Source organism: Symsagittifera roscoffensis, chromosome 4, assembly GCF_963678635.1.
Source record: "Symsagittifera roscoffensis chromosome 4, txSymRosc1.1, whole genome shotgun sequence".
Lineage (NCBI taxonomy): Eukaryota > Metazoa > Xenacoelomorpha > Acoela > Convolutidae > Symsagittifera > Symsagittifera roscoffensis.
The window spans coordinates 1,450,742-1,478,735 of record NC_087065.1 but is presented as its reverse complement, the minus strand read 5'-3'; the positions used below and the strand labels follow the sequence as shown (position 1 = coordinate 1,478,735).

At 36.1% G+C, this 27,994-nt stretch overlaps 1 protein-coding gene across 3 annotated transcripts in view; it reads left to right on the top strand.

The window, feature by feature from the left end:
- Nucleotides 1-7,202: 7,202 nt before the first annotated feature.
- LOC134844010 (AF4/FMR2 family member lilli-like) overlaps nucleotides 7,203-27,994 on the top strand; it is a 68,478-nt gene continuing 47,686 nt past the window's right edge. For 2 of the 3 annotated variants that reach the window (XM_063860456.1, XM_063860454.1), the window contains exons 1-3: nucleotides 7,203-8,228; nucleotides 16,003-16,467; nucleotides 16,778-16,849. In XM_063860456.1, the coding sequence (XP_063716526.1) occupies nucleotides 16,387-16,467; nucleotides 16,778-16,849 (153 nt within the window). In that variant the 5' untranslated portion in view covers nucleotides 7,203-8,228; nucleotides 16,003-16,386. Of the gene's footprint in view, nucleotides 8,229-16,002; nucleotides 16,468-16,777; nucleotides 16,850-26,124; nucleotides 26,260-27,994 lie in introns of those variants that run through there. The other variant, XM_063860455.1, reaches the window with a different exon arrangement.

Below are 27,994 nucleotides of genomic sequence, written 5' to 3'. Positions count from 1 at the left end.
TTCTTTCCACATAGTTGTCGCATTGAGCTGTTTTGGCCATGGTAAGAGTAAAACTAAGAGCTGGTCTTGTCTTAATGAAGGCAGGCAGCCAGTATTGGTAAGTTATGAAAATGGAGAAGCACGAGTGGAGATACTCGAGGCTGGACCAATCCGCGCGGCAAGCTTATGGCATGTTTCCTTTTCCTGTCTTCGCCTTATTTGCTTAGCCGTGCCATGAAGCTCCGTCTATCATACAGTGCGGCGTGTGGTATGGTGTAAGTGCTGCAAAACAAGAACTACCACCATTTTCCATCTTTCTCTCTCCTCACCAGCTAGTTTCTTTCTATTATCCCGTTCGTCCCGCTTACTCCTTTCCATTCATTTTCTCCGTCTTGTGTTATAATCCCATCCTGCTCCTTCTTACTTGGTTGGCGAGCGATTTTTAAATCCACTCCGCTTTTTGTTTTCTACTTTGATTAGTTATTATATCACACTTGCCCCTAAGTCCCCGTCGGACTATGGCTGCAATCTCACCCTCGTCCCAAAACAGCTGTTTTTACCCAACCTATATTCCGCCGCCGCCACTACTTTTTCCCAATCATTTGTTTTGAATTCAAAGTCCGCAATTAACCGGTCGCTATTTTACACGATACATTTTATCACAAATCATGAAGAAAACTGGCCCGGAGTCTAATGTTTAATGCCAGCATTGTACTTTTGTGTACTAGTTGTGCTTCTAGTGTACCAAGCAAAAGACTAATAAATGTCAGATCTGGTTGGAAAGCAGCTTCCAAAACAAATTAGATTGAATTAATTTTACTTGTTAGCTTTCATTGTTACCTTAGGATCATTTAACCGACGACAGTCTTTAATTATTTCCTCAGGCGGGCAAAAGGACATCCTAACATCTCAACCGTGAGTAGTCTCTTTCCTCGAGCGGGCAGGAAAGCGAGTCTATTTCATGACTTCCTTAAGTCCGAGTTCTTGGCAAGTTTAGAATTGCTCTGTTTGGTTCAAAGTTGCTGGAACTAAGCGAGGACTTATCAATTCAGTGTCATGATTGGCTAATTGTTTCTAATCCTGACCTGAAGTGGATGTTTATGTTACTAACATGGGTGCATAGGGCTCGACATATAAATCTGTTATATATTTAAATGGGGGCGTCACTATCTGGCCATGTTTAAGCTTTTCAACGTATTATTTTTGCATGTTTAACAAGAATTTTTGCACATCTAAGCTATCTCGTTTATTGCAATTGTTAAGATTTTATTTTCGATTTTCCAGTTTAAATTCAGTGTTTATTTCATCAAGTTTGAAATAAGCAACCCAATAGTGGGATTCTGTCAAGGTTTTCCCAGCTTTTGCGATTCTGGCCTCCATATGTGAATAACCCAATCCTTTCAATTTACGAGATAAGGCAATTTTCGATATTTTTCTAGAAAATTTAATTTTAATAAAAAATTAATCAATTTTCGAAATTCTCACCTTGAAGTTGGGTGCTCTCAGGGTACTCTCAGGGGTTGCAAAACTTGCCTCCAAATCTCACTTCTCAAATCCGTGTAGTTTTCGAGGAGTGAGGTTTTTTATGATTTTTTCAAAAGTTTTTCAAAAAAAAACTTAGATTTTAAAAAGTTCCAAAACCTTGAAGATCTCAATTCTGTTGTTGGATACTGTGAGGGTACTCTCAGGGGTTGCGAATCTGGTCTCAGAGGTTGCGAATCCTTGTAGTTTTCGAGTTATGACGTTTTTTGAGGATTTTTTCAAATTTTTTCTTAGAAAATTTAGATATAAAAAATTTCACAAAGTTTGAAACTCCCATCTCTGAAGTGAGGCTTTGTCATGGTACTCTCAGGAGTTACAAATTTTGCCTCCAAATATGACTGCTCAAAACCTTGTTGTTCTCCAGATATGACGTTTTTTCGTGATTTAAAAACAAATTTACGAAAATTAAATGTAGTTTTTTTTTCTTCAAAGTTTGAAATTCCTAATACGTAGTTGGGTGCTGTCTGATTAATTTCAGGGACTGCGAATTCGGACGCCAATTAAGAAGGCCCAAATCTTTTTAGTTAAAGAGATACGACGATTTTTGTATTTTTTTTTGGAAATTTTCAGAAAACTCAAATTACAAAATAGTTCACTTAAGTGAAATTCTTAAAACTGTAGTTGTAGGGTGTCAGAGTACTGTCAAAAAGCGCGAATATTGCCTTCAAATGAGACTGCTTAAACCTTGGTAGTTTTCGAGATTCGTTTTTAAGAAAACTTAAGGTTGAAGTTTCTCAAAGTTTGAATTTCCCAACGTTGGAGTTGCGTATTATAAGCGTACTCTCAGGAGTTGCAAATCTTGCGTTCAAATGCGACTGCTCAATTGCTTTTAGTTTCCCAGATGTGACGTGTCTTACTTCATTTAAAATTTTTTCAAAGAGATTATATAAAACTTAAACAAAATTTTATGGTTTTTCAAAATTTGTAGAAAAAACTTGAACAAAGTTCAATCAAAGAAGGCAGATTTTTTTTTCAAATATATACGTTTGTTTTTGAGTTGTTGAAAGTTTGGAGTACCGGAGGTGCGTTACACGCTACTGTCTTTTTTCAAGTTCTTTTTCACTACTTGAATTAGTCCTAAACGAGGTTTGTCCGACCAATTAAACTCGTTTTTTTTTCCCGAAGAGTTTTGGCCGTTATCACGCTGGCGAGAAGCAAGGGTATTGCAATCGGGTAGTAGAATTTTTTCCCCGTAAATAACTTTGTTCACAGAATGGCCAATTTAGTAGGAATGGTAAATATGACATGCTCCATTCCTTGAAAATTCAAATAAAACTACCATCATTTAAGTAGTAGTTAGGTAAAGTCTGTTTCAGGTTGTATTCGGGCTCGTTTTCGTCTTAGCTTCTATCGGTTCATTTTCCGTTTTTTAAACGCCATTTTTGTAATTGATAGGGTTTCTATTGGCCTACTTTATAGAGCATGGGTTTTTTTTACAGTTTAAACAGTTATTTTTTTTTACTATAACTGAAAGCTCAGTAGTTTCTGAATATACCAAGTCTGGGTTTTTGGGGCAATTATTTTTTTAATTTTTTTTTTAAATATAGAAACAGTTTCAATTCATATCATATCGGCTTAGTCAACTTAAATAACGTTATTTTGAGTTCAAAAATATTCGCATGCGTATATGTGTTTTAGAATGGATGGGTTATAAAAACTACTAAAACTTGATAATTTTTTCAAGACCATAGTTCTGTTTTCAGCTCCGCAGGTTTCGACCCAACATTTTGTTGCCGCTCGGAAAATGAGTTTCAATTTTTTAAGGCTGCTTACGAACTCCATCCTATACAACTATAAAGTTTTTGTAGCTGTTTTTTTTCAACTGGCAAGTAATTTTTTTAACTTAATTTTTCAGAAATGTTTTATGACTTTTTTTTCATTTACTATCATGTAGTGCAATGTCTGCTTCGCCTCTGTGTATATAAAGATTCAATTGAAGTTTTCAAGAAGTTTCAAAAACACATTTCTGACTTTTTCTGTCATCCATGTGTTCGTAAAATTAATTTGATCGGCCCAAAAAAGGTCAACGATGTTATCAAAAATTTTCCATCAACCTGCTTGACTAAAGTTCAGACTAGTCTTCCGGGTACTGGGTACTTCGCTGATTTTATAGAATATTGTCAGTCAGCAATTTGTATTGACCATGGATAATTTCCAGTTATTCAAATTTTGCTTTTCAAATCTTTTTTGAATAATTAAATTGTTTAAAATTATTGAAAACGTTTTTAGCACAATTATTTTTGCGTAAGCAAGTGTCTCATGTATATCATTCCATGTTTATTTTGAACAATGGACTTCATCCGAATTTCGTGGCTCAATCTTTGAAGGTTTTCAAAAATCACGTTTTTCATAATATTTCAAGACTGTTGAGAAAATTAAGAAATATACTAAGAAAAAAAAGAGTCTGATGTTTCTAAGTTATATGCGCTGATGGGAGCAATTGAAATACGTACGGGCTAATGATAATAAGAAAATAACGCGTACTAGAAAATTTAATGGCTTCTGAGTCTTACTTTAGTCTTTTTGATAACTTGCACTTAACCTTGATTGCTTCTAAAACAAGTAACCGCAATGTGAAAATGACTTGATGAATATGAAAACATATTAACTCACACAATTTATTATCATGGTTTTTTTAAATTATTATTAGCTTGCTAACCGCTTAGTATTCATATTAAAACATCCGATTATGGAGAATCACACGCAACTATCTTTCGCCAACTCACTTGTTTGTTCAGATCGACAATTTCACTAAATTCGCTTTATTACAAGTGTTAAATAGACTTATTGCACAAAATTATATCGCTTAATAAGATCACAGGGCTCTCAACGATGTTATCAAAACTTTTCCATCAACCTGCTTGACTAAAGTTCAGACTAGTCTCCCGGGTACTGGGTACTTCGCTGATTTTATAGAATATTGTCAGTCAGCAGTTTGTATTGACCATGGATAATTTCCAGCTATTCAAATTTTGCTTTTCAAAACTTTTTTAATAATTAAGTTGTTTAAAATTATTGAAAACGTTTTTAGCACAATTATTTTTGCGTAAGCAAGTGTCTCATGTATATGTTGATTGTTTACGCGAGCGAAGCGTAGTGTATTATTACCAAGAATTTTTTTCTAATCTAAGTCGCAAATAAAAGTGCTCATTTGGTGGTACTTTTGGTATGTTTCAATTTAATCACATTTAAGCTTGCTTAAGCATAAACAATTTAATTGCATATATTGCTGCCTTATTTTAGGCTAGTCTTAGGTCCGCTTTGAAAAAAAAACATGTATAATGAAAATTTACAGGATTTTTTTTTACGACGTTCTGAAAAATGTTTGCACTTTTTGTAGAAGTTTCAAATTTTCTCAAAAACTACTGCCGTTTTTCAAATATATAAGATCATCGAAATTCGAAGAGCTTCCAGATGATGTATTTTTTTCTTGAAAATGGAATGTTGGCATCATTTCAAAAAAATCAATCATTTTGTTGGTTTTGATTAAGTTCATTGATTTTCTTTCATTTTATGTTAATATTTGATTTTTAAAATAATCAGTTTTCATAAATTTTTTAAACTATGGATGGATTCAATGATTTTGTTTTTTGAGGCATAATTTTGATAGGAAGTTTTTATTATTCTATTTGCTATCTTTCTGAATCTCTATTCATTTTCTGTAAAATTTATTCAAGGCAATAATTATTGCTTATTTTTTACTACTAAATATAATTATTGCAAATCTTTTCTAATAATTAGATAAAGTATCATAGTTGCATTCTTTCTAATTTACAGGTTTTTCAGGAACTAAGTCGCACATTTTCGCGTTCTTTTTCTGTTTTCAGTTTTTAATAGTATATGCCTTTATACAGCGCTAAATTTAAATCATTGGTTAAGATAATAAAGCAAAGTATTTTTTATTTTGTACGCCTTTGAATGATATTGATGTCTTGAGCTCTTTTGAAAGAAAACATATTTCTACTAGGACCTTTTTTCGGAAAGTTATGGGGATTTGAAAATTGTCAAATTTGGTATTACTAATGCGAGCTTTTTAACAATTGTCTATTAATCCGTAGCGTAGGTGGCGAATCGAAGATAGAAGGTGCAACTTTTTCTTTCGTGTATTCAGGTTTTAGTAGTAAGGGTCTAATCTATCTATCTATTATCGACCATCTTTTATATGTCCAAATACGGGCTTCGCTATCTCGGTTTGGTTCAGTTTTTTCAACATAGTTTTTTTGCATGTTAAACGAAAGAGTTTTTTCACGTTCAAGTTAATGTTTTTCGAATATCCCAACCTTGTAGTTGGAAACTGTCATTGTACTCTCATGGCTTGCAAATCCTGCCTTCAAAAAAACTTAGATTTAATATAATTCTTGAGGTTTGAAATTCCCAACCCTTCTGTTAGGTACTGTCAGGGTAATCTCAGGGGCCGCAAGAAATGTCCCCAAATGTGACTCCTCAAATGCTTTAATTTTTCGAGATCTGACGCTTTTTTAAATCTTGTAATTAATAAACTTTGTAAACTTCGAAATTCTCGACACTGATAGGGTGTTGTCAAGGTTCTCTCAAAATGTTTATTTTGAACAATGGACTTCATCCGAATTTCGTGGCTCAATCTTTGAATGTTTTCAAAAATCACGTTTTTCATAATATTTCAAGACTGTTGAGAAAATTAAGAAATATACTAAGAAAAAAAGAGTCTGATGTTTCTAAGTTATATGCGCTGATGGGAGCAATTGAAATACGTACGGGCTAATGATAATAAAGATTTAACTTTGAGAAGAATCTCATTTATGAATTGAGTTTTTTTGTTAATATGGAAAGTGCAGCTGTATGCTGTCGGCCATTTCAGGGCATTGTTTCTGCGTTAAAAATACAAAAATTTGAAACCAATATTGGAAATTGGACCAATCCAGTTTAAAAAGAACCTTTGAGTTGAAATAAATTTTATCGTTTATTTTTTTAAACGAAAAAAGCGTTGTTCGATGATCTCGTCCAATGTACGGTTGCATTTTAATTTTTTTTCAACATATATTTTTACAATAAAGCAACTTTCATGTTCAGCAACTTTCGTGTTCATAAAGCAACTTTCATGTTTTGCTTGCGTAGAGCAACTTTGCTGTCTGTGTTTCGCTTCTGAGAGGATCTTGCTCCAAGCCGATTTTAGATGGGCCTCAAGTTCACCGTGATTTTTTGGCGATTTCGCTAACTAATTGGAATTGAGAAATAAGCTCTTCGTCAGATTTTCCGCCATTTTTGCGTCGCAAGTGATGCGAAGCTTTTCTAGGGTGTTAATTTTCTAGGACTGATGAAGCTTAACGTTTTCTAATGATGCAATTGGCACCAAGAAAACCGTACTTAAAGGAGAATATGCGAGAACGTCTTTTTTCCTTTTAAATTGATAAAACTCGGCGAAATTTGTTTTTTAGTCAATTTTACATAAGGTGAAAATCTGCTTCCGCCTCACCAAAATCCGACATCGGACCATGATCTCATTAAAATCGAGTTTTCCGTATAGCAGTGGCGGTGGTGGCTGTGTGTGTGTTGTGTTTGTGTGGTGGTATTTAAACCAGCCGAAGTATAAACCAGCCTAAAATACCTAAGTGTTATGTAATAATTATGTAACAATTATGTAACAGTTACAAAAGTTATGCAAATTTCATTCATTTGATGTTACTTTTCGGCTGGCTCATAACTTGGCGCACTTTTGGGTTGTTGTATATCTGGGCTGGTTTATTTACTCTGTATTTGTGTGTGTTTGTCCGTGTGTGAGTGTTTGTGTTAGAGGGGTGGGGGTGTTGTGGAAAGACAAAGCAGCTCAGACTGATACCGGAAAAGATAAGTGAAAGATCTCTGTATTTTGTTCACAATGGCAACTTTGTCCTAAAAGAGACGGAGAGAAAGAGGGAGAAGGAGTGACCTCGGTGGAGCTGTTATTTCAACTAAGAGTAGTTTGTGATGGAAATGAGCAGTGGGATGTGTGCAAATGCAATTAGGCAGTGCCGAACAGGCGGAAGGTATCTAGCCATTAAGGAAACAAAAGAACTAAATGCAATCCCACAAATAGTGGTGCAAATTTGGCCTTTTTTCAAAGAAAGAGCGGGAAAATGAAAAGGGAAATCAGTGTCAAGTTGCTTTATATTATTTCTCAAGCTTTTAATACTACCACTATGGCGCTATTTTGAGCTGGCATTTTGTTGAGAAATCGATATTGGGCCACCTGAAATCTCGCTTCAATTACTTGTTATGCCCAATTATCCAGCCTAAAGACCACTAGCTTAGGTTTAATACGCTACACATTCCCGCCTGTGTTTTCTAACCGACACAGTTTCTTTTCAGTTATTTAAATGGTATTTAATACAGCAAAGAGCGAGCCAGATTTATATTAGAGCAGCAGCCGGAGGTTTGGAAGAGAGTTGGTTGAGTGAGAAGCATAACAGTAATGGAGAGTAGATGAAAGGAGTTATTACATTATTGAGTGCTGATTTATTAGCCTCTGCCAGTGGCGAAGTTTAGTAGTGTAATTGGCGCAGTGGAGTGTAAGCGAAGTGCATTGGCAATAGATCCGAATGGACGTGTGTGTTGCAAGTGAGAATTCTCTCTGGGCTCCCAGCTTCAAATTGAGCTTCTGATCTTGTCACTTCTAGACTTCTTCGCTCAATTCGCCCTCCTGACAACACAAGACAAGACAAGACAACGCAAGACAACACAACTCATACAAGGTAAGACAGCAGCACCTATTTTTAAAGCAGTCCAGTTCACTTCACCACCCGTACCTGCCTGTCTCTCTTCTACTCTATCTGAATTGTATTTTTAGCTCTTTCTCTTTCCTTTTGCCCTCATTATTCACGAGCCCCTTTCTTTTCACACTGTTCGCCAAATTTAATGAAATATCACTTATTTTCTAAGTTGTCAAGATAAAAAACTACAGCTCAGTTTCGAATTTGTAATGAGCTAGTTTTTGCTTACTTCCATTGCCTCCTTTGAAGTGTTTAGATCACCTTTACCCTGTTATTGGTGCTTTAACTTGATTGGTGCGTCTCGATAGTACTCCTGACCCTGTCGGTCGGCCGTCTCCTTTTTTGTTGCACTAGATTCGCGTGGAAAAAGCTGCAGCAGTGACATCCATTTGAATTAGTGAAAATTAACAATACATAAAATATAGTTTTTGATAATCATTTTAAAACTGATTTTTAATAGCTAGTTCCCATTGAAACAGCACAAAAATCAGTTGAAAAAGTTTTAAATTGCAAACGTAAAATTAGCTAATAACGACCTAAATTTAACTACAAAACTGTTCGTTCCGACCATTTGAGAAATGGGGAGGAACTTTATTTGGTTGTGTTTTAGTTTTATTTCCACACAAAATCAGGTACCACACATCGGAGTGGGTCAAATGATATATCATGTTAAAGCCCTTTCAGTCGTGATTCGAACGACCTTTAAAAAATTTCAGAAAATTGTCCCAGTATCGAGAATTTTTTACCACAAATAACCATCGGAATGGTAAGAGTGATATATCATTTAAAAGACCTTTCAGCGTCTTGAGTCGAAAGACATCAAAACATTTCTAAAAAGTTGTCCCAGTGTCGAGAAAAATGGTTTACTCTAATTTCGAGCAAATAAAGCAGTCGAGCACTTTTTATAGAAGAATAGGCCATGAAAGTTTAGTTTTACTTAAGTAAAATTATTGATAAAAGATTTTTCAGAGCGGCAATCACACTGTCTTTTTCAGTTTTATCTCTTTTAGTTCAGAAAAATATCTGCTAAAAATTGAAAACAAACAATTTGACTTTTTTTTTTAATGTTTTAATCATTTGTTTTATTTGTCTCGTACGTTTTTTGACAAAATCAATGCCCAATTTCACTGTTTTAGAGTATTGTCGAATATGCCTGCCTAAGTTCTGGGCTGCTTTTGTCAGATCCTTTTATCACACCACGCCCAGAAATCGACACTAATTTAAAAGAAGAGAGAAAAACTTGCTTATTTTTTTTAAGAATACGGTCGGAACATTCTGTGCTTTTTGCTCAGAAACCGGCTATCCTTGTTTTGGATTGCAATTACTGTATTTCGATTAAACTTGGCTCATTTTTCTGAAATTAAAGTATAAGATTTAAAAAGGAAAGGGAAAAGTAAGCAACCAGCTTTTCATCTCGTACAGCAAAGTTCTTAATATCAATAACGGGTTTTTTATTATAAAGAAGCTTTTGTCATCTTGAGCTTTGCCTTGATTCGATGTGGCTTGGCGTGGTGGTTTCATTTTACTTTTCATATTAGTAATTGGTGCATTGTCTGTTGGTGTTGTCGGTGGCCAAACATGCATAACTAAACAGCTCTCAAGCACTGTTCAACGCATATGAACTCCTTTTGTGTTGTGTGATGACGCCGTCAATGAATTAGAAGTCGCTTTGTTCCAAATCTGCTACATGCTAGGCAATTCTCTTATCTTCTTCATGCTTCAATGGGCACTTATTGTTCTTCTCACTTGTTATTAATTTTTAACAAATTTTTCTTTGCTCTAAATTTGAAGCTCGAAGGCGTATGTAAAAAGTATTTCATGTTTGATTGCTCGGTCGATATTTTCAATGCTCAAACGGTTGTTTGCGTTGTTACAGCCACGGGTTGTGGTGTGTGCCCGTGCAATGATAATTCTTCTTTTTTGCCATGTTTAGAGGCTCTATGTTACCATCGAAATGAGTTAGATCAAGGTGGTGGTATTCAAAAACAGATTTGGGTTTTATTTGCTTATTTGATGTTCGTTTCGTTCGCTAGGTACTTCTAACTTTGAACGGAGAGCCTTGAACTAAAAGTGAGCTAATCGTTTGCTAAGGCTAGCATCTAGCCGACATCCTGTTAACTCTTTTGCATTTTTTTAACATCATTTTGGGCCTAACAACCCTAAATTCATTTTTGGCCAAACAACACAAGACTAGTTTCTTTTTGAAGCTTTTCCGAAGTCTTTATTGGTAAAGACTTCGGAATAAGTTCAAAACAAAACTAGTGTTGGGTTGTGTTTTTCAGATACCTCTTTCAGTTTAAATATGTTTTGAAAGCATTTTGATATTCTGAATTTGATCAATTTCGAGGCAGTGAAATAATTTAAAGATATTGTGATTTTTGCAATTTCATTTATTTTCAACTCAGTTTTATTGACAGCCTTATTGAGAGTTTTAGTTTCTGATTTAAGAGCGAATTCATTTTTTTGCTTTTTAAGTCGTGGTTTTTGAAGAGAAAGTCTTTAATTTTAATGGCGCGGTTTATTGTTCCGACCATTTGGTGTGTTCAGTTTTTGGGTGTTTAGTCTTGGTGTGTCTTCGTATTCTGTATCTTTTTTTCTTAAATAAACGTTCAGTGATTCTGTTTGAAAGCATTTTATTAGCTGTGTGTATCTTCATGTGTCACTTAGAAAATTGCGACAACAATGTGCTCCTTGCAGAGCCACCGGCTTCTCTCTATTGCTAAACTTAGATCTAGTTGTGGTTCCACATAGAGGGAGCTGTCGGCCTTTGAGCTATTTAAATCCTAGCTTAGGCCAGCCAACTTATGTTAAGTCGAATCATTAATTTTGTACTATTTTAGCACTTGTGATAAGTCTTAGAACAATATCTTTCCTTTCTTCTTTCTTAAGTTCTTTTTTCTCTAGATACTGAAAGTAACAGAGGGGGTCCATTTTTTAATAGCTTACAAGTTTGATATTATCTAATTGCAAACTGGAAAAGCATCCAATTTTTACTCTCTTACTACGTGTTCTTTTTTTTCAGTATAGTGCAAAGTTCATGCGTTGATTAAATAGAACTTTCTAGCTATGTCGCTCTGAATAAAGTATGCATGAAGGTAGTTTGAGCCAAAAGGCCGTGGTTTAGTTGCCAAGAGAGATGACTATATATCTCAAGGCCTGGGTTTTAGTTGGTCCATAGATATCTATTATTTCCTAAGACAATGAACATAGTGAAGTCTCATTTAGGCCGTGATGATTTTTTATTTTTTTTTGAGAAAAAAGTCCTAAAAACTGTTCCCGCTAAAATTTGATTTTTCATGATTGACTTCTGATTTATTTTCCTTTGTTAAAAGTAAGACAAACTCCACAATTGAACAGAAAAAAATGTAAAGGCCACGAAAACGTGATCGGTTTCTAGCAGGGGCGGATGTAGGATTTTCGCGAGGGGGGAGGGGTGAGATTTTTATGAAAAAAAATCTACAGTTTTGTCGATCCTTTTTTAGGTCGACCAAAATGATTTTCCGAGCTCGCCCAAAGCACTAAAAACACCCTGTTTTGGCCGAAACTTTTGCGCCGCAGACAAAATTTTGAAAAAACAGGCCAAAAATATCGTTTTTAATCTTTTTTTTGGAAAGTTGTTTTTCCAAAAACAGTTTTTTTCCGCGCTCGCTCCCTCCTAAAAATTAGTTACGCTTGCGATAAGTAAGCGTTATCAAACTGGAATTTAGTCTTATTTTTCGTGTTTACAAATTTTTCAATAAAATCTTTTGAATCACTAGACTTTTTGCGTACACGTGCAAATTTAAATTCTATCGGTCTACTGTTGATACTGATAAATCTTTTAAGAATTAATGTCTTAACTTTTCGAAGACAAAAAATTCCGTTTTAAAATTTTTTTTCGGACTATCGTTAGTTTGATTATGTTTTATCGACTTAGTTGCCGCAGCACGCATGGTTTGTGCTTTTCAGGCACACATGGTTTTTGAGAAAAATATTATGCCTGAGGTGGTAAAATAGGTCCTGTGTGCGAACCAGGCCAGAAGTTTTTTTATTCAAAAGGGAAATATTCTGTTTCGAAAAATTATCGACCTGTTGTGTGTCTGCTTATGTTTGTTGGCTTAGTTGCCTTGTTACGGATTTTTGCTGGGTTGTGAGTAATTTTGATTGTAACTGAAAGAGGTGTGATTTGTTACTGTAATTTGTAAACTTACTAAGTTCGTAATTTTTTTTCGCTGGTTTGTTTGGCTTCAATTGTTTTTGCTTATGTTTTATCGAGTAAATGACCTAGTCAAGCGTTGTTTTAAAAGAAAAATAGATTTTACGTTTTTGTTCGTTTCCGGAGGGGGGAGCTTAAAAATTTTAAGATTTTCGGAATTTTCAAAATTTTTTCGATTGAAAACAATTTTGCTCAACGGGAGTCTATCCAACTTTTGCCGGTTTAGTTGCCGATCAGTTTTTTCTGTCTGAATACTTTTTTAACGCCACTTATTGTGTTTTTAAATTGAACATCATTCCAGACAAATTTCTGAAAATTTTGTGGTCATGTTTTTCGAATTGTTTTAATTGTTTTTCGAATTTGTGGCTTTTGTTTCATTTTCTATCTGCTAGATTGCAATGATGTGTGTGTGTGTGTGGTATCGCAAGTTGTCCACCCCTAAATCCGCCCTGATAGCAATACATAATAATAAAAAAATTCTAATCTCAGCCCGATTTTGAAAGTGACACAAAAAATGATTTAGTGTTGAGATATATTTTTTCTTGTAACTCAATGATATTCTTTTTATGATATTCTGAGTTGATTGACGCTTGTCCAACTGTCTGTTGTCTGTTTTATATGAATTTCTCTGATTTTGTCTGTCGTTTTTTTGTATTGCTGGTTGTGCGAAGATCAGCTTCGACTGAGTAGTTTGTGATAAGTGTTTTGAAGTCGAAATCGCGAATTACGAATCTGCGAATTACTGGATCAACTGTTAGCATTCATTGTCTTGGAAGAGTTCTTAATTTGAAAAAGTTCAGATTCCCTTTGACATCTCCAAGAATAAACTGAGTGGTGGCAGTTGGCTTCTGCCGTAGGCTTCTTTAAACATGTATAATTTATTTAAGTAAGAGAAAGCAGTGTATTGGAAAAAGGGTTTGCCTTAATATGGTTCCTTTTGAATATCTGTATTGCATCACCAGCCAATGCGTACAGTCTAGTCTGTTCCCCGTTGGTCGAATGCTGTGCTGATGAAAGGGGGCTGATAGGCGAAGATAATAATGCCCTCTATGCTGTTATATTACAGCCCCACTTCCAAATTTAGCAGAGCAATTACGGCTTTGAAATGACCAGCTTTGAGGCGCTTTTTCTGGCGTTTTATCCAGGATACGCACTAAGGTCTTTTTAATAAAGCGTGGTATTTCTCATTGTAAAAATGCTTTTCAAGATAAGAAGTCGGATTTAAATTAAGCTACTTTGACAAAAGTGATTTTGGACGGTTTGTTGTCTTATTGGCTCAAAGCATTTCTTCGCCCTTTTTCCCCACGCGATGTAGAGTTGATTCACTATTTTAACAGCGGTCGGCATTTTGAACAACGTTTTTTCACCCCTTTTAATATAGAAGCTGACCATATTTATTCATTTGCAATTTAAATTAATCATTCTTTTCGCCAGATTTTCACGCAATTCGCCGTGTTTCAGTTGAGTTACATTTCACTGTTTTTATTCGCTCAAAAACAGTTTTGCCCTTTCTTTAAATTAGCTCTTTAATTTTAAGTTATCGACGAAATTATCCCACCGAAAATAGCAAAAAAAAAAATTTTTTTTTGTCATATACAATTGGTGAGCCTCGCGTTGAATTTAAAACAGCAGAATCACGAGAAATCATTCGGGTGGGCAACATTTTCAATTAATTTAAGGAAGCGTTTTGCTTTTTTTTTGGTAGAACACGTGTGGGTGGCGTGGGTTGGTGTTGCCCATGCTTTTCCTCCTTGCAACAGAATAAGATTGCAGATAAGTTCTAGTGTTAGTTTATCTTGAAGGGGAGTGTCGAAAATGAGAAGGGAGTAGAGGGAAGCAAAATGCAAATGAGATGTGGCCATAAAATGAATAAGCTGCGTGGTCGGTCACAGCACAAAAGAGTGCTTCTCTCTCTGTGTGTGTGGGGGGGGGGGACTGTTCTGATTGTGAATTTGCTTCTACTTTAATTGCTAATAAGCATGAATTAGTGTCATTTGTGGGGCTGCATAGCAGACAGGTTGAGTTGTGCTTCAAAATGGATTCTTCCTCTTCCTACACTGGTGGGATGGCATGTCATTATTCCTCTCTTAACTTGTAGAGGCAACAGTCCTTACAAAATACGCACTTCATTCATCTGCGTACTTTATTACCTTCTCCTTTTCCCTATTTTCCCGGGTTAGAATTTATCGAGTTTGAAATTGAAAGTCACAACAATCCTTTTTGCTTTGGTTTGGAATTTGCAATTTGGTAGCCCGTAAGAAGTGATTTATAGCTTTTTCTAGGGCTGTGTTTGAGAGAGTATTAGTAAACAATAGGGACCATTTTTTGGCTGAGTTGGCGAGCTAGTTATTTTCTGTCGTCGGTCCGCTGTTCTGTTTTGTGTTGGCTGTGTTTTGGTTTGACGTCAGTCGAAAGTTGACGTAAATGGAAGGCAGTGTGTTTGTTCATGGAAATGAAGTCTGTTATCTGCTGTGAACTAAAAAAGACTTCACCCTCTTCACCCCACAACGTCATTGTGAATGGAGTGACGCTTTCACAGTGACTGTCCTCAATTGAACGAACTAGTTTGTTCAGGCCATCCAAATTTAAATGTTTTTTTTTTCACAGCGGATTTCTTGATTTTTTGTCAAAGCATAATTGAGTTTCAATGTTGAGAAAGCGAAGTTTTTTCCTTTTTTTCGGAGTCGAGATTTCTTTTTTTTTTGGACACAGACAACGGTTTTCAACTGCTAGTTGATCGGCTTAACTCGTTGAGATGTCTGGTTATAACAATTGGGTGGCTCTAGCTCAAAAGTACCCCCCAGTTAAGTACTAGTTGTGCTGCAGAAAGTAGTGGTCAAATATTAAGAGGCGGCATGATGCTCTTCTGCTTCTTCTTCTGTCTAATGCTGAGTGGTATTTTGCGGTGATACCCTCGCTGCGCTCTCTTATCCTATTCTGTTACCCTTGTCCTCATCAACTATCTCCCTCCCTCTCCCATCTTAAATATTGGCTACACACAAACGCAACTACTAACCTATTTGGGAGTTTGCTCCATATAATCTGTGTATGCCGCCTTCAGCCTCAGCTCCCTCAGCACCCAATGTTTGTTGTTTGTTTTCATTAATGCCACTAATGTGCTCGTCTATCAGTCTATTGTTAAAACTGATTGTCCAAATCTCTCATTCGCCATAAAAGCGCCACATATTGTACCGTGTCCACTGAGGGGGGCTGTACGTGTACGTTTACGTGTACTGTGGCAGTTTGGTTTTATTAATGGGCCTGATCTATTGTTACCATTGTTACATCATATTATCATTACCTGCTTATTGTCACACTTTCTGCACTTGGCAATATAACTGTCGCTTTTGAATGAGACAATTTGGCAGCTTGACAGTTTCCTAATTTAACAACACAAATTCGGAGCTTTAAATGACCTTCTTTGCTATAAATTAATGCAAATAAATAGTGGGCTTTATTTTATTGACGCTGCGTTATGCTAAGTCGATAAGGATTACAAGTTTGGTTTTTTTTATTGTTTCGAGTGGAAGAAAAATGTCAGGGCTTCAACGTTGTTTTCAGACAGTTCTCACCGGAACTGCTCCGCCATCTCCGCCTCATCCAGTGCGTAAACAGCCGCCGGAGAAACACCCTACCTCTTCGGCGCCACAAACCCCGAGGACTTCCCCGCCACCGCCGCCCCCAGTTCCCCACAGATTCAAACTCCTCCCCTCGAATCCGATTCCAGCTCAGGTGAAACTAACTTCCCAGGCGGCCTCGACAGTCGCCCTATCGTCATCAGCACCGACAGTCGTAGCTGCGGCGACAAGCACTGCAAACCCGACAAGTGTCGTTGTTCCGGCGAGGAGTTCTGCGAGTAGTAATTACGCTAACAGCGTTGTCACCTCTGCTGTCACTGGCTACAACTATATTGGCCAGTACCAGTCTCAGACGACAGGCAGAGGGATGGGCGACGACCAGAGTGACACGCGCATGCCACTCTACACAGACGAGGCCTTCCACGAGGGAATCCGCTTCAATGCAAAGGTAGCTCACACCAGTCCCAGTTTACACTATGAAAGGCTCTTCACTACAGGAATATTTTATAGCACTTTTGATAATATTTGATGTGGATTTTGGGTTTGAATGAAGTGCAAAGAATCTCACATGTACTCTTTGGTATTAATCAGTCAGCGGTATGATCTATCTTTCAAACCCCCCTCCCCTTTTACCGACAATTGACAATTGCTTTCATCAGACTGTAAGTAAAAATGCTTAAAAATATATTAAAGCATCTTAGTACTTTTTCCAATTCTGTCTTTTGTTTTATAGTGTTTTTGTGTTGTTGTTTTTTCAGTATGTGGGCAGTCTAGACATTCCGCGGCCGGCCACCAAGGCTGAGATTTTGGCTGTCATGAGACACATTCGAGTAAGTGCTTTTGTTTTTTTACTACCATAACCAAGCCTGCCTCTAAGCTACTACATGCAGCAAGATCATCTATTTATAATTGGGCTTGCCATTAGCTAGCGCTAATCACTGAATCATTTGATAGCTTGAATTATTGCGAGTCGATGAACGTAGTTCAAACTCTTATAATGGTAGCAATGATTTTTAGGGACCGTGAGGATTGTTTTGGTTTTTTTTTCTGATTTTTTCAGGCTCAAATTTACTTTTTCGCGGTTTGGCTTTTGATTTCTTTTCAAGTTCAGTTCATGTCCTTTGTTAAGCGTAATGAACGTAGTGAAGAGTATTATATAGGTCTTGCTGATTTTTTATTGTTTTTTTTTTCAGGAAAAGTCTTAAAAGTCTAATTACTACAGATGTGGCGCGAAAAAACGTGAACGATTGCTAGTTTCGAAAGTGCAATTCAATTTTTAGATTTCCAGCGGAATAAAAACTTTATTTATTTGCGCTCATTACTCTTTTCCAATCTTCGATTGGCTATGTGTCATCTTTGAAAGGAAGGCAACACTTTCGAACAGCGAAATTTAAAATTTTCCGACAAACATGAGCGACTTCTAGTTTCGAAAGCGAAATAAAATTTTTACCTATTGATAGTTTTCTCAAATTGGGTTAATAATCAAAAAAGTGTCAATGTTTCATTTTAGAAAATCAAATTAATTACTTTAATTATTTCTGTTCACGTACGTTGTTCATTGACTCTGTTGGCTATGTTTCAACTTCAGCGTCTCATTCTGCTCAATTTTCACAGGTTAAGATCCATGCCTGGGACGACAAATGCTTAGAGTTCGCATCCGGTCAAGACCTGTAATTTTTTTTGATGTGTGCCTGTTTTGGTGCAGCTAATTGAGTTCCAAGAAATTTTGCTATCATGTAGATATTTTGATATACGATTTCAGGACATTTTTTTTGAACGTTTTTTTCCTTTTTCTGGTCAAAACAATTAAGCAATAAATGGAGTCTTATGTTTACACTAGCGAGCGTTAACGTATTAGTATGGACTTTCTTTTTTAAACAAAACTCGTAATTAACAGTTTTCTTTTGAAGTTTTTAATTATTTGGAAATTTTACTATAGCATTAGAAATAGCATAGCATCTGTTTCTGCTTTATTTGTGGATAGTGTTTGTGATTGATTAAGCGTCCGTGGCTGAGTTGTTAGTGTTTGAGACTCATAGTCTGTAGATCGCAGGTTCGATATCGAGACGTTAGCCGAGTTTTTACTTAATTGAGGCTTATTTCCTTTTTTTTTTATTGCTTTTAGTAGAGCTGCTTTTTGTGGTGTTCTCGCGTGTGTTTGCGGAGCGCAGCTTTGCCTCTGTGTAAATTATTGCATATGACAAGTATATTGTTTCAAATCATGTTTTTATCTGATTGCAAACATTTGAAAAACACTACGATTTTGAAATTTTTTCACAGATCCCTGCGCTTAGTTTGAGTTTGTCAATTGAGCTTTTAAGAGAATTGCTAAATCGTACCTACTCTTGAAATATTTGGAGTTTCAAAAAAAACATGTTGCAGTCTTTGACAGTTTATATTTTTGCGCCTGAACACCACTGGCATATAGTTTGGTATCGCAAGTGATGCGGACATCCAGTTAGCCTGTGTTGCTAGGATGCTTTTGCACAAAAATTAAAAACAATGCTTGCATATTTCTACCATTAGCCAATCTGTTGGCCCTTCAAAACCTTCCTCTGTTGCTAGTTACTAAAAATCGTACTTGAGATTCTATTGTTCAAAACTGGAGTGTGCGCAATAACAGTTAGTCAGTCAATACAACACGAAAAGTGAGTAAGTTAATGTCTGCCGGAAATTTCCAAGTTTTCTAGGTCCTATTTTATGATTCGATGATTTTGGATTATTGTTGCCTTTATTCGGCGCAACGTAATAGTAGTAAGGGCATTGGACATGGCGTGGCAACGATTGTTGTTTCTCCTGTTTTTTCCTTGGGCCTCATAATAACGTGAAAGGAAGTGAGTTGCCTATAACAATAAGCTAAGTGCTATTGTGTCTTCAGTGTAAATAATCGAGTGGGGGGGGGGGGGCAGCTCCTTAACTCCTCCGCCCCGCCCATCCGCCCGCCAGCCCCGCCTTTGCTTCTGTTGAGGGAAGCTGTTGGTCATTTGGCTTGAGATTTGTTCTGCTGGCCGGATAAAGAAAAACGGAGCTAATAGATATATTTGCATAAACGTGCTGTGCCCCTGAGAATTGCACTACCGATTGATTTATCGATCTAAGTGGAGTTTGATGATTTTTAACCCAGCCTCTTGACCACGCACAACTTGATGAATTTGACCACGCACAACAATCTCACAGGGTATGGAGGAGGATGCAAAGTTAACTGCAGCTACTATTCGCCATTTGCATGCATAGACAAACTCAAGGCAGAGGTGCATCGATTTTTGCGCGGTCATGGAACCAACATCAGCTAAGGTAGTCCAGCAAAGTCATTTTTGCGAAGAAAGAGAGAGTATTGATTTGGTGCCAAGTACAGTCTAGGCAGAAATGTGTTTCAGCAAAAAAGAAAATAACTCTTTTTTCCTCCATGTTTTTATAACCACAATGATTGGCCGACAATAATGAATGATTAGCTCGCCAGAATTTCCTTTTTGCGTTATGGGATAAACATAGTAGATTTAAAGTCACTCTAATTTTCAATTAATGCAGCCAAGTTGGAAGAATTTTTGCGAAAGCATTACTGTCAAAAAAAGCTGCTGTCAATTTCTGCTTTGGCATCAAACGTGGTTGAGCTCACCTCACACTCATCTACACTATGAAAAAACCAAAGGCACGTTCAGCTTTTTTAAAATTTTTTATTTTAAGAACCATTTTGGACCACATTCATTTCAAATTTCGTTTAAATTTTTACATCGACCGTGAGGAAATGAATGATCTCAGCTACCTTCTATGAAATAATCATTATTTAGTTTCAATAACTAAAATTTTAAACCGGGTTTGGAAGGCCCAGTTTTCCTTATCTGCACTAGTATTGGAGTGAACACTACAGAATAAGCGGAGTGAAAAAATGGATCTTGCGACATGAAACGTTGTCAAAGAGAAATTTGATTTGTTCAGTCTGAATTATTTCCTACGCTCGAATGTCTTACAATTTCACGCGGTTGCAAACATCTACTGCAGATGGTGAAAACTGGAAACCTAATTTTGTGTTTGATTTTTTTCACTTGTGTGAACAAAGTTGATTGACAGATGGAGTGCAATTCTTAAACTGTTTTCAGTTCAAGTTGTTTGCACTTAGAAATGGTTTCCCGTTCTTAGGTTCGAATAAGATGCGAATGACGTTAATTTGGACTAGCAATTGAATCGTTTGGATTCTACAGGAGGAATGGGTACAATATTGGTAATATTGGAGACAATAGTTTGACTTGGTCTGACGTACAATTAATTAAGGTTGAGATTGTCAAGCCAATGGAACTTGTGCCTAGGATTTTTCTAGGTCATGATTTATTGAATTCTTCTGACTCTCTCACTTGAATACACCACGCTAGATTAAACATGAAAGACTTTTTGTTCACAAACTTAGACTAGATATTAAATCAAACACACTCGTTGCGCAGTTAAATCCCACTAAGTCCGTCTGTAAAGTTTACCTTTGACGTGCAGTTTTCAATTTGGATTGGCAAGAAGGTTTCAGTTATGGTTCGAGGGCTGTAATAACTTAAAGATGAAAGCAGCGGGCGCCGTGTGTCGTCCAGTGACTGTTACCGTTCAATAGCTGTAATTAGAAGTTGAATAAAACTTGAAGCGCAACTGCATGGGTGAGTTTGAAATGATCGGCTGTTATCGTGGTAGGTAGCTTCTAATAACAAGAGTTGATTATTTCCAATTCATGGCATGCAGCAAACCAGCAATATCTGACTGATAATTAATTTTGCGAATGATCCTTGGATTGCGTCTGGTTATCTGTACATTTTTCAACTGCTTTTTCCTGTTTTTTTTAATATCACTATTTATGAAATTGGCTTTGTTTTTCAACGAATGATTCAATTAACATGCAAATCCAAACATTTCGACTTTTCAAAAATCCGCACCTTCACCGACCAAAGCTATTTAATGAAATTCATGTTCGGCCGCCAATATATACTCATTTTGAAGGGTAGCGCGCCGAAAAAACGGCAAATTTGACCTGTATGTTTTTTCAGAAATTTGCCTATCCCGCAAATTTTTTTTGTCAAAATAGGATTGTCAGTGTTCTGGGAGCGCTCGGAAAATCAATTTGGTCGGCTTAAAAAAAGGTCGAACATTTTTGAAAATCTGGCACCGCCTCTCGAGAAAATCCTAAATCCGACCCTGAACTAATTGGCTGATTTTTTATTTGTAATTTATCTGTTAATAAGTGTCACGGAATGGCAAGTTCAATTGGATTGTTTGAATTTTTCTCAGCGGAATAGAAAATGGTTTTCTGTTTTTGTTGTTATGTTATTTACTTCAATATGAGCACAATTCTGGAAACAAGTCATTTCAAAACTCAGTTAAAATACTCAAGCGAATCGTTGCATGCCACACGGCTGGTTTGGCAACTGATTTAGATGCGGTGTCCTGAATCATTTTAATCTATGGCCTCTGCAGTTGAGAACACTAACAAGTTATCTCATTCGATGTCATCTGAGGCCACGATCTCAAACGACTCCACAACTGATCCCTAAACACAACAAAATAACTAACTAATTCGCATTTTTTTCTACGTCAAGAAAGGATTCAATCGTAAAAAGTTAATGGAAATATTTGTACCTGTGAGGAGGAAAACGCTATGGTCTTGGGAGAAGTTCAATTTTTCAGCTAGTATTCTTTGTTCGGGTCTGTTTTACTTTTCTCTTCTTGTTTTCCACGCAATTCAGGTACCACAAATAATAATCGAACAGGATATATCATATTAAAGCCCTTTTAGTCGTGATTTGAACGACGGTCAAAAATTTTGAAATAAGTTTTCTCAGTGTTGAGAAAAACCAGTTTAATATTTTGATTTTGTCTATTTTGGAGCTAAGAAGGTGAGCGTGCAGGCTTTCAATAGCTTATTTGGGCTTAATTTAAGCCGTGAAAACCTAGTTTTACTCCAGTAAATTTAGTTTTCGATTAAAAACTGCAAAAATTCAAAAAAAAAATCTTGAAAAAGGTTTTTCTCTACGATGTTTTTTCGTTTCTCTTGTCTTTTTTCAATAAAAAGTTTTGTCAAATTGGCCTCTTTTACTATGACTGTCGAATATGCCTAAGCTCTGTTTTTTTGATGTCCATGATAAGGTAGTACTTGACCGCGGGCACTACGTTGTCGACGCCATCCAAGTCGTCTATTCAAGGGCACTCCCATCTTCATACGATGCATCCCCAAAGTCTGGCCTCCTGTTGCTCACTCTTCGGGATTGCACAAGACATTCTACTTTGAAGCATGGGTGACAATCTCTGCCAATTGAAATAAGCTACCAGCTGTTATTCACAAGGGAAGCCAAGTTCAGTTTATTTCGAGATACTTGCGCATAATCTTACAATCGTCCGAATGGAAATGCTAAAACATCAGTTAGTAATGAAGTTGCTCGCAATCAAAAATCATACCTTTGAAGTCATCAATAACAGACCAGTCGCACCTTCTGAGTTTCTTTTCGTTCCAGAAACTGGCCCATAAAATTAGTAGCTTGATTTTTGATTCACCGCTTTCTATTCGGTTTTAGCATTCACAAGACACCTGCAGCTTGCATTTGGGCTTGTTTGCCCTGGGATTTTTTCACCTTTTCTTATGCCTTCCGCCGATGCTGACGTGATTTTGAGGTCTGGATCTGGTGAGCAGTGAGTGGCATCAAATGAACATGTTAGGATCTCCAGAGCTCCGCTTTTTCGACGACCTCAATCGCTCCAAATCAGCTTAGGACAAATCAGGATTATATACGATGTGAAAGGAAAAGATCGAGCTTATGTTTCACGCGATTTCGATTTGCTTAATTGTCAAATAATAAGTTGCAGAAAAGAAGAGTTCATTGCTAATCAATCTCTTTGGTCTTTTTACCTCAATTTAACTCTCGGTGCTCGTCTTCGTTGCTCCAGCTCAGATGTTCATGTTACCTTATTGGTGACAATTTATACTTAGATACTGAAAAACTCCATTGGAAATCGGAAGTCCATTTTTCAGAGTCGGGGAACGCACTGAACATTATTATGTAGGTCTTGGTGATTTTTTTTTGTTTTTCACGAAGTCTTGAAATTCAGACTCAATTTTAATTTTTTGTAATTTGAATTTTTTAAAATTCATCCGATTTCCTTTGTTAAATGGATATTGATTTGTTAAATGGATATTGATTTTAAGATTTCCCAGCGGAATAAAAAATTTATTTATTGATCCATTTCTCTCAAATTGGGTTAATTTATCAAAAATTGCCAATCATAATTTGTTCTAGAGTTTCAAAGAGCTGTTAGGGCATTTTTTATTGAAATTCGAAACTGGATTTTTTCAAAAAAAACAAGTCAGTTATTTTTCTTTTCCAACTGTCTTTCGGCTTTGTTTTTTTATTTTTTATTCAGTCAATTTTCGCCGATAGAAATAACATTTTTAAACGAAATTTTTTTATACCCCAATGAAGATATCGACTCCTTGAGTTCAAATGCAAAAAGATATTTTGCCTCCGATCAGTTTTTGTAAAATTCGGGGGGTCTAAAAAGTGCCAATTTGGCCATGCTCTGAACGTGCAATTCTGTGAAGATTTTAAGTATAATACCGAAAGTCCAATGCGATTTATTTCATGCGCGGCAAATTATCCCACGCAACAATTTTGTTCCAAATTGAAATGAGGCAAGCTAATCAGTTGCATTAATTAATTGCACTCATGATATTATCCCAATTTTTATGGTTTAAAAGTATTTCTTTACCTACAAGTATGTGATGGCGACTACGGGGCTGTCGGAACATTCAGGGCTTTGCCCTGATATAGGAGCAGTCTTGTTTTACTATGGCAAGCTACTCGCCACATGCTAATTCGCCTCTCCCTGGATGTTCCCGAGTGAAACACTATTCCTTCATTGAGTAAATCACAATGCCATGCTGAACAAACACTGAATTAAGAAGAAGCCTTAATGTCTTCTGCGTTTTCGTTTTTTGAGTCAGAAGAACAAATAATCAGTTAGGTTTTGATAGGAGCTCTAATTTGGGATTGTGGAAATATTGAATAAGTTAATATCCGGCGTAGACGCGCCCACGGGACCTCTCCTATGTTGTCTTGCTTGGCTGACGGCCAAATGTTTGTTCATGTTGCAATTTTTTCCCTTGCCTATTCCAATTTGAGTTGTTTGAAGACGTTGTGGGTTTTTAATGGAAGCATGTATTGTTATTCAAAAAATCAAACGTGCTGATATAATTGATAGTTGTCTTTAAATATATTCGATGGTATATTTTGTATCGTATCAAATAATGGAACATGGTATGTGATAAGTTGTGATTTTATCCTTGCGATCAGCAAGGGTATTGCAATCGGGTACTAGACTTTTTTCTTGTAAATAACTTAGTTCTTAGAATGGCCAAAATCAGAAAGGGTAAGGTTAGGTTCCGTTCATAATAAATTCTTTCGAAGTTTCTTTCAGTCTATAAAATAACTGGAAATTATTCGAAGTTCCTTTCGGTCTATAAAATAACAGGAAATAAGTCAAAGTGTCATAGCTCAATAGTTTGCTTTGAAAGACATACTTTTCGTGAATCAAATCAGTCTATGCAATAACTTGAAATTGTTTAAAAGTTTCATGTTTTGAAATAGCTTGCCCAGAAAAACTTTATTATTTTTTGCAAATTGATTTGCTCTATGAAACAACTTGAAACATTTCAATGTTTTGTAGCTTGAATAGCTTGATATAAAAACCTTAAGCTGACTCATCCAATTTGCTTCATGAAACATTTTGAAATGTTTCAAATTTTCATAGCTTGAATAGCTTGCTTTGAAAACTTCAGTTTTTCGGGAACCGTTTTGTTCTATGAAAGCTAAAGTTTTTCAAACCGATTTGGAATATGGCTTAACTTGAAATTGTTCAAAGTTCTTTGCTTAGTTGCCTTGATCAGAACAACAACTAATTTTTTGCGAGCCATTTGATTATTGGAGGCGGGCTTGCTAGTTCAATTTTATGTGCGTCTCCATTAAACTTGGTCTGGACGTAACGTATACGCCTGGGATGGCAAAGTTCCTTGGTTCAAATCTAACACGACCTCTTTTTTTCAAACGAAATATTCCATTTTAAAAAATTGTCTGCTTAGTTTTTGTCTGCTGATGTTTTTTCGGCTTAGTTTCCACAGCGCAGAATTGTTTTTTTTTGCTATACGCAATTTACATTCTAGTTGCTTTTTTACTTATGCTGCTTGTCATATTACTTACATTGCCTTCGGATATATATTTTTCGCTTATAAATGTTTTTTTTCTGCCCAATTTACTTTTGCTGTTTGTCATATTACTTACATTGCCTTCGGATATATATTTTTTTCGCTTTTAATTATTTTTTTCTGTTCAACTGATTTTGGCTGATATTTCATCAGCGTAGTGACCTAAATTTGAGTCGTTTTAAGGGAAACATAATTTTGATGCTCCCCTCTGGATTGCAGAAACCGAACTATAATTTCTATTCCAAGATTTTATGCAGATTTGGAATAGAAATTATAGTTCGAAGTTTTTCATGACAACAATTTGTTTTCGGTTCTACGGGAATTTATTTCATTAAACTCCGTCGATTGTGTTTCTGGACACGTTTTCCCGAAATAAAACATCATTCCAGACAATCTTGAAGTTTAGGTTTTTTTAAAAATTATTTTAAAAAAAATTTAGTGGCTATCCTTTTCTTTCCTGTCTGCTAGCCTTCAATGTTATTTTTTATGCTCTATCGCAAGTGGTTCCAGGCTCCGCTTTGCCTCTGTATTTACATTTACCTGCTCTTAGTTTATTAGCTGAGTATTACATTTGTCATTGCGATTTTTTCGCTAGCTCCAGATGTCTTTTTACTTTGCATAATAATTTGGATCTATCGAAATTCTCAAGTGTGCGCAGACGTGTCATACAAGACATTTTATAAGTCACGTATAAAATAAGTTTTGCTGGAAACCAGTATTGGTTGATTTGAAGCCGCTGTTCAAAAGGTTTCTTTTACTTTTTCGAATCAGGTCAGCCAGTTTGGTATCATGTTCTGAAGCCGAGTTTTTGCACAATTATTTCTAATGGAAAGTTTTAAAATGATTTATAGGGATTCGTTCTAATTATTATTCTTGCATCAGCTTGTGAAGAGCTTCAGGTTGATGATCCTCGGAATAATTTCAATCTGGTGGTAATTACAAAATTCCGTCTAGCGAAAGCTTAGCATGGAATGGCAGCTTTCTAGAGCGACTTATGGCCTTAGTCATAATCAAAAGGTCAGAAACTAAATACTGAATTGCTGATGAAACACTAACTATATTTTCGCAAGTGAGCGTTTAAACTAATTTCGCTATTGGTGACAGTCGTTCTGTTATTTCAAATTCATCTGTTTCGATTAATTGGTTCTGAATTTAATCACCTTGTTTTGCAGTATCAAAGTTTATGTTTTTTAGCATTTCACGGGGGATTGGATCTAAAAGTTTCAAATTTGAACTTTATCGCTCCAAAAAAGTTTGACTAAAATATGATTTTTATGAAAAATACATGTTATGTCATTTTTTATTTTAAGCTCAACGGGTGTCAACCCACTTTTTGTCGGCCGCTCGGTAAATGCTAAATGTTTATTTTATGCTGGTTGCTGTGTTTCTCGTTTGTCTTTTTCAAATTCAATTTTCCATTTTTTGTTTAATTTTTGTTTCAATTTTTTACACTTCAAGCTAGCGAGCCTAGTATGTTAGTATGACTCTACTGTTTTTCCAACCTATCTGGCAAATAGAAGTACTCATTTGGTGACCGTTTTGTTATAATACCAATTTCTAGCATTGGAAATTTCAAAGCATCTGGTCACTTCTTTATGTGCGGCTAGTGTTTGTCGATAATTAAGAGTCAGTGGCTGGGAGGGGCGGACCTGAGACTCCAATCACGAGTTCCCATCCGAGACGTAGCAAATTCTAGAATCCGAAACGGAGTTTTACTAATTCTAGACTTGTTTCTACTTTTTCTTATTTAGACTAGCGAGCTTGCGAGACGAACCTTCTTTTTTCAGCCCAACTCGCAATTAAAAGTGCTCATTTGGCGGCAATTTTGCTATAATCAAGATCAGTAGCTTTAGAAAATTCATAGCATCTGTTGCCTGCTTTATTTGTGGCTACTTTTAGTCTATTATTAAGCATCCGTGGCTGAGTGCTTAGTGCATGTTACTCATAATCTCGAGGTCGCAGGATCAAATCCGACACATAGCCGAATGTTTAGTAATTCCACGCCTATTTCTACTTTTTTAATTTTACTTTTTAGAGCTGCTTTTTTGTTTTCTCGCTAGTTTATGCGAAGAGCAGCTTCGCTTCTGTGTTCGTATTATAGAACTGCTTTTCTAGTTCCATTTGGAACCTGATCTAAACTATATTTTATGATTGGATAAATTAAATGTTTTACCAATGTAAAGTATTTAATATTAACCAATCATGATCCATCTAACTAACAACCCACTTATTTGTAAGTGCTGAAGTTACTTGTAATTTCAGCACCAGAGAGATTTGAATTTAACTTAGAAATTAGTTGGACTCTCCCGAGCACTTCAGCAGCCGCAATAAACCAGTATACCCTAGATCTATTGAGCCTAGCAGAGACTAGTTAAACAACCTGAGACTAGATAGTATAAGAGTAAGATTAGGATCGGTATTAGACTAAGAAGTTGCACGAATCTATCCGGCCGAAAATAAGATAGCGTGACGAGCAGACGGTGTACCCTATCCGAAATTACTCTATGAGTTATACACCCCAGTCCTAACTCATCTGGTGCGACCATAAGTCTCGAACAAGACCTTACTAGATTAGAATTAACCAAAATTAGATTAGAAATTAGACAAAAACATTTACAAAATGTTATACGACAATAATTTAATTGAAATGTCTCTCCGACTCAATAGATCCGAGCCAATATTCCGAACCATAATAGAACTACCCGGAATTGGAAGAAGACATCGAACCAAAGACGACATACGACAAAGTAGA